The sequence below is a fragment of the Oreochromis niloticus genome, linkage group LG23, assembly GCF_001858045.2.
Source record: "Oreochromis niloticus isolate F11D_XX linkage group LG23, O_niloticus_UMD_NMBU, whole genome shotgun sequence".
Classification (NCBI taxonomy): domain Eukaryota; kingdom Metazoa; phylum Chordata; class Actinopteri; order Cichliformes; family Cichlidae; genus Oreochromis; species Oreochromis niloticus.
The window spans coordinates 5,305,261-5,319,245 of NC_031986.2; the positions used below are offsets into that span (position 1 = coordinate 5,305,261).

General features: G+C 38.9%; 1 protein-coding gene and 1 long non-coding RNA gene across 3 annotated transcripts in view; both read right to left on the reverse strand.

Moving 5' to 3' along the window:
• The window catches only part of abcb11b (ATP-binding cassette, sub-family B (MDR/TAP), member 11b), a 29,939-nt gene extending 22,413 nt beyond the window's left edge, over positions 1–7,526 (reverse strand). Inside the window, exons 1-2 of one of the 2 annotated variants that reach the window (XM_019352153.2) lie at positions 7,387–7,526; positions 34–122 (exon numbers count right to left, since the gene is read on the reverse strand). In XM_019352153.2, the coding sequence (XP_019207698.1) occupies positions 34–112 (79 nt within the window). In that variant the 5' untranslated portion in view covers positions 113–122; positions 7,387–7,526. Of the gene's footprint in view, positions 1–33; positions 123–208; positions 367–7,386 lie in introns of those variants that run through there. The other variant, XM_005449933.3, reaches the window with a different exon arrangement.
• Positions 7,527–7,604: 78 nt separating this feature from the next.
• LOC109197070 (uncharacterized) lies at positions 7,605–10,168 on the reverse strand. The gene is made up of 3 exons (XR_002058368.2): positions 9,670–10,168; positions 9,450–9,551; positions 7,605–9,346 (listed from the first exon to the last, which is right to left on the reverse strand). It is a non-coding gene; the product is annotated as an uncharacterized LOC109197070 (long non-coding RNA).
• Positions 10,169–13,985: the final 3,817 nt, after the last annotated feature.

Below are 13,985 nucleotides of genomic sequence, written 5' to 3' on the forward strand. Positions count from 1 at the left end.
TATAAGTTCACTACATTAAAAATTGCACATTACCTTCATCTGAAACCTCATAGCTGTGGTTTTCCTGTCCTAGATGTTTTATGCTTTGCAGTTTCACAGATCCTGTTGGCATGTTGAGTCATCTAGGAAAAGAAAAAGAAAACAAAATTGAAATCCCACTAGCACCAGAGTGCTTTTTTGTTTGTTTTTTGCACAGAGAAGATCTTACAAATCTGTTATCCTATTTATCCTTGATTGAGGTGTATCATAAATCCAAGTCAGATTAAACTGGCAGTCCAGTATCCTAACATGAAGCTGTTTAATCCCCGGTGGTTGTCACAGCGTGCCACTTGCGAAGAAGCTGAAATACTGAATACCTTGGCAGCTAATCGCGTGCTGTTATTGAACAGATTAGGCCTTTGTTGGAACAGGGGGTTGGATTGTTTTGTTAGAAGGTAAGTGACCTCTCGGTTTTTTGCTGCTGAAACGGCCAATGACCTTGCCAAAGCAAACCTTTAACTTGTAAAGGCCAACCACCGTTTATCCTAGTCTAATGTCAAGCTGAATGTTAGACTCCATAGCTTTTGAAACTGTGTAAAGCTGTAGTAGATTATGGTTCTATCTCCATAAACTATCATAATCCTCTACCAATTATAATCATACTGTAATAAGTAGAAGATTATGGTAGGCCAATTTTAGCATTTTAATAAATGCAATACATATAAATACATATTAATGTGAGCCCCCCCTAATTTCTTTACATGTTGCTTTCATTGTGAAATTATTATATTATCTTATGCCATGTTATACCCCTGATTAATGATTGTGAAATTATTATGTAGTTTTAGTTTGCTTTATTCTCCTGAAGAGGTGATAACTATTAGATTTATTAAACTGATTTGTATTAGATTAGACTGCTGGTTTATTGTGAATGAATGATATTGTTTTATGATGCATTATACTGCTGAGTTATAAGAAATACCGTTTTCAGAGAGTCATGGCCTTATTTGTCTGATTAGAAGAGAACAGAACATACCAGAGAGATTTTCTGCCCCATCTCATCAGGAGGAGATAAAACAAGGAGCCGAGGTCATAACTTAGGCGCCGTGTGAGAGAAAGAATGTGAATGGTTAGATTTTTACGACTAGGTGGGGGCCACTAGAGGCTATAAGAGGCTGAGTAACCCTCCACCAGTTTGAGACTTGCTGTGACCCTCTTCATGCATGTCTCCCCATCATGATGGCTTGTGCTCATAAGTGTTGAATTGTATGGAAATAAATGATTGTTGATTGAGCATTTATACACCGAGTATTGTCCTTCTTTCAGCCCAAAGATTAAAAGAATTGGGAGATTTTAACATCATAGAGCCAGAAAACACTAAAATGCTATGGGGCAGTTGTTGAATTTGAATATAAGAAACTTGTATATGTATATCCAACATGACTAATTTAAATTTCTCATCTAAACATAGTTTAGTCTTGCAATTTTCACATATTGTTTAAGGGCGTTCAGTCTCTTACAATGAATTATGCTCAAATCAAAGAAAGTGGTCCTGTTTTCTCTGGAAGTTATGCCCCTTGGAAAGGAGTTCTGCAGGAAAAAGTGCCTGCACTGTTGCTTTGAAAACTTTACTGCGGTCTTGAGTTCTAAACTTTGAAAAGCTAAAATACCAGTAAGAAAAAGTGTAAATCCTTTATATTTTGATAGGTAACATTTTGTTACACTTTTTGGGCTGGTTACAGAGCAACATGAAAGGAAAGTGTAGGCTCCAGTTAGCTAACGTTAACCGATATCAAATGATGATGTGATAATCAAACACAAGGTGAGTTAAGATTGTTTGAACATTTTTAAACTTAAATTAACAGGCCATTATAAACTTGCATCAGTATCTGCTGTAAGTGGTGTAAGTCTAAACAATTACATAGGATATAGGATTTCAAATTGAAAAATATCGAGTTTGTGACCTCAACCTCAAGGTCGGGGGTCAGAGGCCAATTTTTCTGGAAATCTTCTAAATGCAATCATTTGAGAAAGACGTCACCTAGGAACTGATGCTATAGCTGTGTCTACTAGAAGGCTGAGAGGTACCACTGGCCATCATCATTACTTTTATTCTTATTCTAAAAACTGTCTGTTAGTATTATTATCAGTGTGGCTGCTCTGTTGGAAGTGCATCAGCAGTTACATTACCAGCAAACTCCCTCACTATAAACATGCATGCTGACAGGATGACATAGTTTCTGCAGTCAGTAGCTATGGGAATGTACACAGACTGAAGATTCAGCGTAACAGTTATCCAAATGTTGTAGATCCTCTTTACAAGCCCTGAATATTAAATAACATTAGATTAAATTAAGAACTTGAGTTTCCAGCTAATCTAAGCTCGAATGCTACCTCTGTGTTCACTGTAGTAATGACCTGGCCATCCTTTTATTTTGTGGGACAGTAAACAGCATGCACAGTATTTAGAAAGGTACATACTTCTTGCTGTACATCTTCGACATTTTACACACAGTGCCAGTGGTCGACCAGTAATAACAAAAATGAGTTCATTATAATAATAATCGTGCTGGTGACAGCTTTTTTGTTTAGTAGCAGTTTGTTTGTTTAGTATGACTTGATATTTTGTATCTTTTCTAACGTTCCTAATACAAAGAACATTTAATTTTGTTGCTGTATAGATACCTGGTATTGATCCTGCCAAGCCATGTTTCTCCAGAGTGATCGCTGCTGTGATTTAGGTGCTGGACTGTTGTGATTTGTCAGATCGTTTAACTGGGTTAACTTACGTATTTCATTGCCTATTTCTAAAAAAATCAAAGATAGTTTTGAGGGAAATCTTAATTAGAAATAATATTACATGGTCCAATACAAAATTAACACTATGCATAGATGTGCATGTCTGTGGAGGTTTTTCTGCTAGGAGCTTTTAAAGACTCATGTGTAACACAGGTTCATGCCACAGCACTGAAACTGCCCTTATCAAAATTTTGAATGTTTTGAATGATTGGTCACTGCACGTATTAAACTAACTCCCCGCCCTACTGCCATTCCCTCACGTCTAAAATGTCCTGTCCCTACCTCACTTCCAAGGAAGCCTTTAAAACCTACTTCACCTGGGCCCAGGGTGTAGCTTATTCAGATCCCATGTTGATTAGTAACAGGAAAAGACGTAAGAAGGTACATAACACTTGCAACACTCTTAATTTAGTTGGCAGGTAAATCATTGTTAATTAATGATTTTATTATCATACATTAACTTGATTTTATGTTTTTAATGGAGACTTGGCTAGATAAAGACACAATTACAATCATTCTTATTGAATCAGTCACAGTTTTGTTCACGAGAGAGAGAGGGAAAGAAAGGAGGGCCCACTGACCAATCTAGTCAATAATTCCATCCAGTGTAAACATATGTACTACGGAGAATGTACTTCCTTTCAAAATGTTGCAATCAGCGTTACTATATTCTCTTTTTCTAAATTTTATAAGCCACCTAAATACAATGCAATATTCTTTGATGAATTTGCTGAATTATTGTCCATAATTTGCACCTAATCTGATTATCTGGTAATCACTGGTGATTATAACATCCATGTTGACATTTCCCTTGTGTAATATTCTGGTCAATTATGAGTTGATCCAACATGTTACAGTGCCAACACACAGGGGCGTACACTGGATGTAATGTTAAAACCAGGGGTTTTAATATTTCTAAGATCACAGTAAGTGTTGTGGCTCTCTCTGACCATGCCTATGTGTTTTTCCATGTAAATGCTCCAGTGCACAAAGACGCAAATATCGAGGTAATCAGTAAGTGATATATTAATGAAATGACAAGGGAATTATTCTCTCACACTATCTCCTCTTTGCCTCCACTTTGTTCTGGAACAGTTAACAAGCTTGTAGATGAGTTCAGTTTCAGAATTACAGATGTTTTGGAGTGCATTCATCAAGTAACAGTAAAGAAAGACTCAAGTGAGTTTCTCCATGGAGAAACAAATCTTGATATCCGCTATCAAATTTTGAAGAGAGGCTTTTTAACTTGGAATTTAAAAAATGCAAGACAGTGTTTTTTTCTCTAACATTATTACTAAACAGCAATAACGCATGTTTTATTTGCTACTGCTGATCGTCTGACAAACCCCCTTGTCACAGTTGCCCCTGAATTTGTTTTTCTGTTAAAGCCTGTAATGAATTTCCATTGTATTTTTTTTGTAAGTAAAAATTGATGGAATTTGAAAAGTGGTTAGCTTCCACACATTATGGCCAGGACCTGGATAGTGCTTGCTTCCCCCTAAAATCACTTCAGACAGCATGTCTAAACTGGATTTGAAACTGCCCTTATCAAAATTTTTAATGTTATAAATTTAAACACAGACTTTACTGTTTTAGTTCTGCTAGATCTCAGTTGACAAAAACATCCTATTAGACAGAGTGGATGTTTAGACAGACTGGAAAATTCTGGTCGTGGAACACTGAATCAGCTCTTTACCCTCTCGAGGATACTCAAGGGGCAATGGGAGTTTTCCCAACCAGTCTACATATGTTTTGTGGACTTGGAGAAGGCTTTCGACCTTGTCCTTCTGGATGTCCTGTGGGAGGTGCTTCAGGAGTATGTGGTGTCTGGCCTATTGCTACAGGCCATTCAATCTTTATAAAATCATTGCAAGAGCTTGGTCCGCATAGCTGGCAATAATTCTGACTTGTTTCCAGTGGGTGTTGGACACTGCCAGGGCTGCCCTTTGTCACCAATTCTGTTCATAATTTGTATGGACAGAATTTCTAGGCATAGCCAACCGGCTAAAGGCTTCCATTTGGGTGGTCTCAGAATCTCATCTCTGCTTTTTGCAGATGATGTGGTTCTGGATGGATGGATGGATGGATGGATGGATGGATAAAAACAGATGAGGGCCCAAAGTATAATGCCCACCTTCACTTGCTAGAAGGCTGAAATTAGCAGATCAAGCCTGAAATCTTGGTGTTATTTTGGAATCTAAGCTAAATTTTAAGCCATATCAAAGCAATAAACAAATCACCCTTTTATCACCTAAAGAATATATCTAGTATAAGGGGACCGATGGCTCAACATGATTTAGAGAATTTTGTTCATTGTAAATGGACTGATTCTTATACAGCGCTTTTCTACTCTCACAGAGTAGTCAAAGCGCTCTATACAACATGCCTCATTCACCCAATCACACCCACTTTATCTATACGTAGTGCTTTCTAACAACATTCATACTCCGATGGATGCATCAGAGAGCAAGTTCGGGTTAGTATCTTGCCCAAGGATACTTGACACGCAGACTGGAGGAGCCAGGGATCGAACCACCAACCTTCCGATCAGTAGGTGACCAGCTCTACCTGAGCTACAGCCACCCTTGCATGTTCATGCATTTGTTTTCAGTAGGCTTGACTACTGTAATGGAGATTTTGCAAGTCTCTCAAAACAATCATTAAGACAACTGCAACTAATTCAGAACACAGCTGCATGTGTCCTTACAAAGACCAATAAAAGGGAACACATTACTTCAGTTCACAGATCTCTACACTGATTTCCTGTGCCCCAAACATTTCATTTTAAAAGGTGGCTGCCAGTGTATTTGTCACACTGCTCCCAGGTGCTGAAAGGTTCTGGTCCAGAACTAAACTCTACTAATTTGGTCAACTAATATCAAACTACCAGAAAACCTAAAATCTGCTCAAAATCTGCTCAAAAGTCCTTTAAATTAGGTCTTGAAACCTTTTTATGTTATTACTTTTAAATAATATAGAGAGTTTTTTTTCCTCTTTTGAATATATTTTCATGCATATGTACACTGACAGTGGTGGCGATGATGATGATGGCAGTCCTGATGATGGTTGTGGTGGTGATTGTGGTGGCAATGATAATGGTTACGATGATGGTGTATTTGCCATTGACCTCTGTTTGTGTCGTATATAACTCACTGTGTGTTCTGTTGATGGTTTCTGTTTAATGTTCTTTGTTTTTAATGTAATGCCTTTTAATGTTTATGTAAAGCACCTTGAGTTGTCTTGTGCATGAAAATGGGCTATATAAATAAATCGGCCTTGCACCTCCCCCCTCATACTGGTCACCAGCTTTGTCACACACTGCTGTGGAATGGCATCCCATTCCTCAACCAGCATTTGTTACAAGTCTGCCAGTGTGATTGTGTTGGTCACTCTGGCACAAACAGCAACCCAAGGTGATCTCACAAGTGTTCATTGTGGTTAAGGACAGGACTGGAGGCAAGCCATTTTATCCTCTTCCTCCCAAATTCTGGAGGTAGTCTGATAAATCTCTCTGATAAACCCACTCTCCAGGGGCAAAAATTGTCATGTTAGAGGACAGAGTTTGGTCCCAGACTGTGGAGATTTGGCCACTGGTTGCAGCTTTGTTTTTCAATGAAGGGAGAAGTCACCCCAGACCATCACAGTGCTTCCACCAAATCCTGTTACCCTGTTGGAGTAATTATATGCTTTTTGATAAAGCATAGTTAAGGCTGAATCAGGTAGCCTTAAATAACTCCTTAGATACATTGCAATAGCTCTAATCTGCTGGGGCATTCCCATTATGCATTGTTTCTTTTTCAGTCACATTTTTCACTCACTATGTGTTTATACACCACACTGCATTTAATTTTTTGTTTCTATAAACACTCTTGCTTTTTTCCTTCCCACTGTTGCCAAAGTGCTTGCTCATACTGGGTCATATGATTCAAGCTGGTGTTTCACAAAACTAAGTTGAAGATTTATTTGGCATGAACCTTAGTACCATCTCCAAACTAAAAGCCAATATAAGTTCAGTATAATGGGGGATGCCAGAGACAGGCATTCCAAGTGTACCAATGTGCCCTAAGAAGACAACTTCACAAGAAGATTGTTTTCCTTATGCAGTCTTCTACAGATATGCATATGGACAAGGCTGTGGTGAACATATGCACACGGGTGGACTACATGTTATTGTAGAAGATGCAGCCCCAAAAAAGGAGTCTGAAAAGTGGTGTCAGGGGAAAATGTAGCTAGGAAGCATTGAGGTGGCAGAATTGAAGATGTTAAAATTTTCCCTGAGAATCACCTGAATGGACAAGAGTTCAAAACAAGTATACTACAAGTAGCTGAGGTTGAGTGGTTTTGAGACTAAGTTAAAGAGGCCAGGCTGAAATGGTTTTGACATGTATGGAAGACAAATATTGGATATACTGGACAACTGATGTTAAAGATGGAGTTGCTGGGCAGAAGGAAAAGAGGAAGACCACAGAGCAGATGAATGTAGTGAAGAAAGATATGCAGAAGATCTGTGAGACAGAGAAAGATGCTGGGGATAAGGAGAGCTAGAGGAAAACTGTTGGCGTTAGCAAGCCGTAAAGTGAGAAGGAAGAAGAAGAAGAAAATGAATACCTTTAAACTTAATGTGGCAGGGTGTGGTCTGCTGTTCAGCTGGAGAGGAGAGGTGCTGCAGTGGGTTTGGGGGCAGTGCCAGGGATGCTAGCAGGGCAGCTGGGCTCAATCACCCAATCATGCTTTCCCTGTTTTAGTAGCCAGCTGGGACCACAGAAGAGGAGAGACTTGTGCCAGAGTTGCAACGGCTGAAAAAGCTACATGTTTGTTCACTGAAAAGAAAAAGAAAATGTTCATTTGCCCTGCAACACTGACCGTGACAGAGTTCCAGACACGTGGTGTCACACTTATAAAAAAATGAAGTCATTCCAACTTTTATTTATATTTACTTATATTCTTATTTATGAGGACCTTACTATCAGTACTTTTCTCTGAGATTAAATTGAATACAGGGATAAACACAGGTTGCTGAGTCTGGTAGTTGCAAAAAGTCCAAATTCTAATCAAAAACTAATGAACAGTCAAGGCATTGCTGTGCAAGTGTAGATAGTAAATTTAAGACATATCTTTCTAGATGCTGTCGAAGTCCTCTAACTCATATTTTAACTATGTGAAACACACAAAATTCTTTTTCATGTATAAATTTCTCTCTTCAGTTATGGATGATGGATAACTTTAGTGATTTATATTATTTATATAATAATGACTGGCGATTGGATATGCATGGTTGTACATTTGAGGGTTTGATGGTTGTGAACTGTAGGTCATTCACCGCAACTTTCAAGTGCATTCAGGAAACCACAAACAACAAAATAATGTGCATGTGTGGGAGAAGCATTTCAGATTAAGAGGTCATGGCAACATAGCGATACTCATTTCAAACACAGGGTTTTAAAAACTCCACTGCAAGGCAATTACTTCATTCAGGCTGGCAATACCACAAAAAATGGCAAATGTACCAAGTGCAATACCACTAAATAAATAATTTAAAGAATGGGTACATTTAATAGCTCTTGTTAAATGTGTTTTTGACATGTGTCATGGAAAATGTATTATCTTCGTGCACATAAATGATGTGTAAAGTCAACCTAAATGGAACTGTGGTTCTTTCTGTAGGTTCAGAAATGCTGCAATGATTAACAAAATCCCCAGAAACTTTAAGTTGCTTGACTTGGTAAGATTTATTTAGAGCTGGGAAATCTGCATTAACAGCTTAGTGTACCTAGCAAGTAGTCCTGTTTTATTAAATTCTGTCGTATAGCATTTACATATCCATTGTTTAAAACTTTAAAAGTGGAAATCTTCTAGGAGTATCTGAAAGCAGCCTCTGCAGAACAGGAAATGAATCATTAAACAGCACTTCTGCCACCTTGTGGTAAAAATGTATGACCCTGATCCTTGTCAGGCGAATACAATGAGGCAAAAACATGGAGTTTTCACAAGAGATGCAGGAAAAATTAAACCAGTGCAGATCTGCATTTTTAGGGGTCAAAAAAGAAAAGTTGCATACAAGTCTTTAAGATCTACAACCCTATTTCCGAAGAAGTTTAGATGTTGTTTAAAATGGAAAAAAATTGCACAAAAAAAAAAAAACCATTAAATGTTGAAACAGACTACTTCATGAAAGGTAGCTTTCATAGCTTGTTTTGAATTTGGTGGCAGCAACACATCTCAAAAAACTTGGGACTAGGGGAACAAATGACAGGTAAAGTAAACCGTACTAAAAAGAAACAGCTGGAGGAACATTTAGCAAAGAATTAGATTTATTGGTAACATGCCAGTAACATGACTGGGCATTAAAAACAGCATCTCAGATATGAGGAGTTTCGCAAAAGTAAACATGTGCAGAGTTTCGTCTACAAAATTCTACAAATTTTGGAACAATTACAGATGTTCATCAATGTAACATTGCAAAGACTTTGAATAACATCATCATCAAAAGACACTGAGAATCTGTGTGTAAGAGAAGAGCGTGAAAAACAACATAGGATACTTGTGATCTTGGGGCCCTCGTGTGGCACTGCATAAAAACACAAGCATAATTCTGTCATGGAAATCTCTGTATGGGCACAGAAACACTCCCAGTGCAATGTGCCATCCACAAACACAGGTTAAAGCTCTACCATATAAAGAAGAAGAAGCCGTGTAGCACCCTCAAGGATTGACGTAGGCACGATGTAGAGTTATAAAACAAGGTTTACTCTGGTCTTGACAACCCGTGAGAACTGCTCATGGACGAAAACAACAAAAAAAGACATCACATCAAAATGCACTCTTGAAATTGGTGTCAATCAATCAAAAAGTCATTAATCACAGAAAATAAAACATTTAAAGCACACAAACCTCGTGAGCTGACATCCAGGAGGGGCTAAATAGTCCTTTATGGCCTTATTATCTTATTCTCCATCTTCTTTCTCACTTATTTCTTCTCTTCATTTAACTTTAAACATTACTTTCTCTATGTGTGGAGCTAACCGCGAGCTGTAGCACCCAGACACCATGTGCGCTAGCAAAAGAGTGGCTGGGTGGAGACCCAAACTGCAAACAACTGAACCCTCCATAGTTCACCACCAGATGGTGCAAAAGAGCAAAATCTGGACATACAGCTCAACAAAACATCAAATGCAAAAGACCGTTACAAGCCGTGTGTTAATACAATCCAGACTTACTGCGATCTTTGCTATTCTGTCGCTTGTCAAATTTAAATTCGTCTATCTACGACACTCTCTGGACTATAGAGGTTTGTTTCCAGGTTTCCAGTTTATTATGTGCTCAAATCAAAAGCCTGCATCTCTGATGTTATGGAAGTTGCATTGATGCCTATGGAATTGCCTTTTGGAAAGGCATCATCAATGCAGGTTTTAAAGCAACATAGTCTCTCATCTAGACAGATCTTTTTCAGGGAAGGCCTTTGGTATTTCAGCATGACAATGCTAAGCTAAATACTGCATTTATTACATCTACGAGTTCAGGTACTGAAACAGGTCTGCCTGTAGCCCAGACCTTTCACTGGTTGTATACATTGTGAAACAAAGAACATGACAAAAGGCCCAGGACTGCTCAGCAGGTAGAATCTTACAAAATTCCTCTCCCAAATGTCATGTTTTTTCCAATTTCTATTGGTGATCCCACGTTAATTGTAATGCCAGTTTCCTGTCCTTTTGTCCCATTTGTTTCAGTGTGCATTCAGAGATGCTCTTCTGCATATCTTGGTTGTAACAAGTGATTATGTCAGTTACGGGCCAGTCTTCTCTGACCTCTGGCAACGAGGCATTTTCTACAAGAGAACTGACTCTCACAGATCATTTTCCCTTTTATGTATCATTCTCTGTAAACTGTTGAGGAAAATCGGAGTACATCAGCAGTTTCTGGAATACTCAAACCAGTCAGTCTGGCACCAACAACCATGCTACGTTCAAAGTCACTTAAATTGCTGTTCTTCCCTGTTCTGGTACTCAGAACTTCAGCATGTCTACTTGCCGTGTGACTTGCTTTTGTATTAATTAATTACTTGTATTAGTGAGTAGTTCAATATATGTACCTAACAAAGTGGCTGTTGAGTGTTAACCTTTTATGATTTTTTCTCCCATTTTGTGTTTTGTATTCTTTTCCAGTATTCTCTTAAGAATTCCAGTTTTGCTAATAATATTCTGTGTTTTGCATTTACATTCTTTGATCACTATTACTCTGGGAACATCCCTCATGATCTAATGTTTTATTTAATATTTAGCCTGCTCATAAGTATTTTATTGGGTTTTGTATCCTGTTTTATTTTGGTTGTAACTGATATCAAGTATTTTCAACCCAGAGGTATTAAATGCATGAACTAATTTTTCAGCATTGCTCTGACAGATTTTAGAGAGATTGTGCAAATGCAGAAAAGCAGTCCTATACACTTGTTTAATACACACATTGAAGATGATCATAGCTGGACTGGCGGCCGATGGTGATTTTTCGTTTTTATGGGCCGATGGGGGGGTTTTTTTTTTCATTTTTTTCCGTAACGGTATAAACACTGAAAGGTGGTGGATTGGCCAGATGCTGGGAGATGTGTAAAAATATCTCAATTGTTTGGTGGTGGCTATGGCGGAGCTTCCACAGATTCAGTAACATTAGCAAATGGTGGAGGCCAGCAGATGCAACACGCTGGCAGGTGGATGACAGAAAGGCAGGAGGAGCAGAGACCCGGCGGTGAACTGAACTTCAGGTAAGAAGTTATGACCTGCAGTCTATCTGGGTCAGATATAAACCAAGTTTAGGTGGAGTTTATTTTCGTTATGCTGACTTTTTACAGTCAGTTACAATAACTCGTACTGCTTACTAGCTAGCATGACAGTTTATATGCTGCTGGGCGGGTGCTGTGATATTATTGATGTTGAACTTGTTTTATCTTATTTATAAGGTTAGTTATTAGAATCTCCAACCGTCCTGTAAAAAAATGGAATCATCTCGTATTCAGAGAAAATATTGCGCGTTTCGTATTGAGGTGAAAAGGAACAGTTTGTCCCGGACTTCAGCTACAATGAAAAAAACACAAAGCTCGAATTATTGTGTGTTTTTGCTGCACAGCTGCCTCTTCTTCTCCCATTCTCTCCCCCTCCCTCTCCTGTTTCTACTTCAATCATGAAACTGATCAATGATCAGCTGATCGGCTTTTCTCTCTTGTTTATTTATCGCCCACTTTGCGCCAGTAAGAGGAAACCAGCGGATGTCGCGCTAAACAACAGCAGCACGTTTAAGCTTGATCAGCTGTTGTTAAAATTTATTTAATATTAATTTCTAATATCAGCTGATGTTTGCTAGAGCCACAGCTGTAAAAGCTGCTGGTCATGATATCGGTTTGGATATCTGGTGAGAGGGAAACATGAAGATGAAACCAGGAGATGTCCTTACTGAATCATCAGAGCTGAACAGGTGATGGAGAAACAGGTTTACCTTTTAGGTGACATGAATGAGTTGAAGGGAAGTTATGAACTGTTTCTGAGAGACAAATAACACCAGGATCCTTTTCTAAGTAGCTGACAGCTGGTAACTGTGCAGGGGCGGGTCTAGCAAAGTTTTGCCAGGGGCCCAGGCAGGGCATTAACAGGGAGAGGGGGACACAAATAAAATACTTTTCTTTCTTATTCGCATTTAAAATGTCTCGCTTTTAACAAAAAATTATCTGAATCTTACAACAAACGTTTTCATCTGATGTAAAATGTATAGAAATCCATTATTGTACATAGTAATTTTTTTTAGGGTCCCATCATAATTTCTTCAGAAGTAGCTAAGTACTGTTTATGATGCCAGTATTTTCCCACATTTTCTAGATACTGTACCAGTACTGTGTGTAAAATGCCATCAAAAAGTCAATTAAGTTTTCTTTCTCATCTGTCTTTCTATCTCCTTTCACTTTTTAAAGGTTACCATGCTAGAAAAAATATTTTGCCCTGTCATGCTGTTTATTGATGTGGCAAATGAATGGTTTATGAAAATATATCTAAATCTGTCATCAGTAATCAGTAATGATCATGTCTCACCTCTAGCTTTCTCTGTCTTAATTTCAGGTTTTCACCATGTGTTGTAGATAGCTCAGGAGGTTAACTCAACCAAGCAGTCTACTTTCGGGTACTGTTTAGAATACCTGTAGGAAAGGCTGTCAGCTGTGTGGGGAAGCCCCCTTGTGGCAAGAGAGCACAGTTGCACTATTGAGCACATGTTCCAGTGATCAGAGTTGGAGCTAACACATAGCAAGAGCCACCTGGCAGACTGACTCAGCAGGGGATGTCTACACACGGTGTGAGTCATGTGCGTCGCTAAAGAACTGTGAGTAGACGTGGAACCCTGCCTGGAAAGGACAGTTTTAGTCTTTTATGCCAGTTAGATATTTAGTGGATGTAGAAGTGCAATGTGTTTTGACCTGTTCGCTATGTGGCTAGTTCATGCTATTAATGCTACTTGTTATGCTACATGCTTGCTAGCTGTGAGCTAAAGCCATTTGGTGTTTTGTGATATATTGTTGTTGGGTGTATTGGCAATCAATGTCATATACTGTAAGGGTTTGGGAGTACTGTATGAAACTTGTGCATGTAAATGTTCATATAGGAATTCCCATTTGTAGTGCTGGTTAAATTCGAAGAAAGCTAATGAATCATAATTCATGACTTAGATGTTTATTACATTCAGTATTCTGTATATGTTCTGTTCACAGACCACACCCACACCCCTCACCATTTTGTAAGCCTGCGGTTGCATTACTGTGTTGCTGTACTGTGCTGTTAAGCTAAGGAATCACAGTAAAGATGGTATAACCTTTAACTGTGCGTCCTGTGTGTTCTGACCGACACCCCAAGGTGAACACCACTGCTATTCAGCCAATGCCTATACAGTCCTGGGTTCAACCCAAATTAACATTGGTCCTTCGAGCCGGATGGTGCTTTCTTTGGATCCTAAGGATGCAGCCTAGTTTCTTCTCCAGTGAAGATGTCTCAGAATCAACTCGCCCAAGGCGCCAAGTACAACCTCCCCCCTACCTTGCAGACTATGAGGTGAGCTTGGTGGGCCACCAACGAGACATGACATCCTACCGTCACTCATACACAGCACAGTATGTACCCGAGCTAGAAGAGAGAAAGCAGTATGTGTCATCAGCAGTGTCTGTACAGACCTCCCGCTCA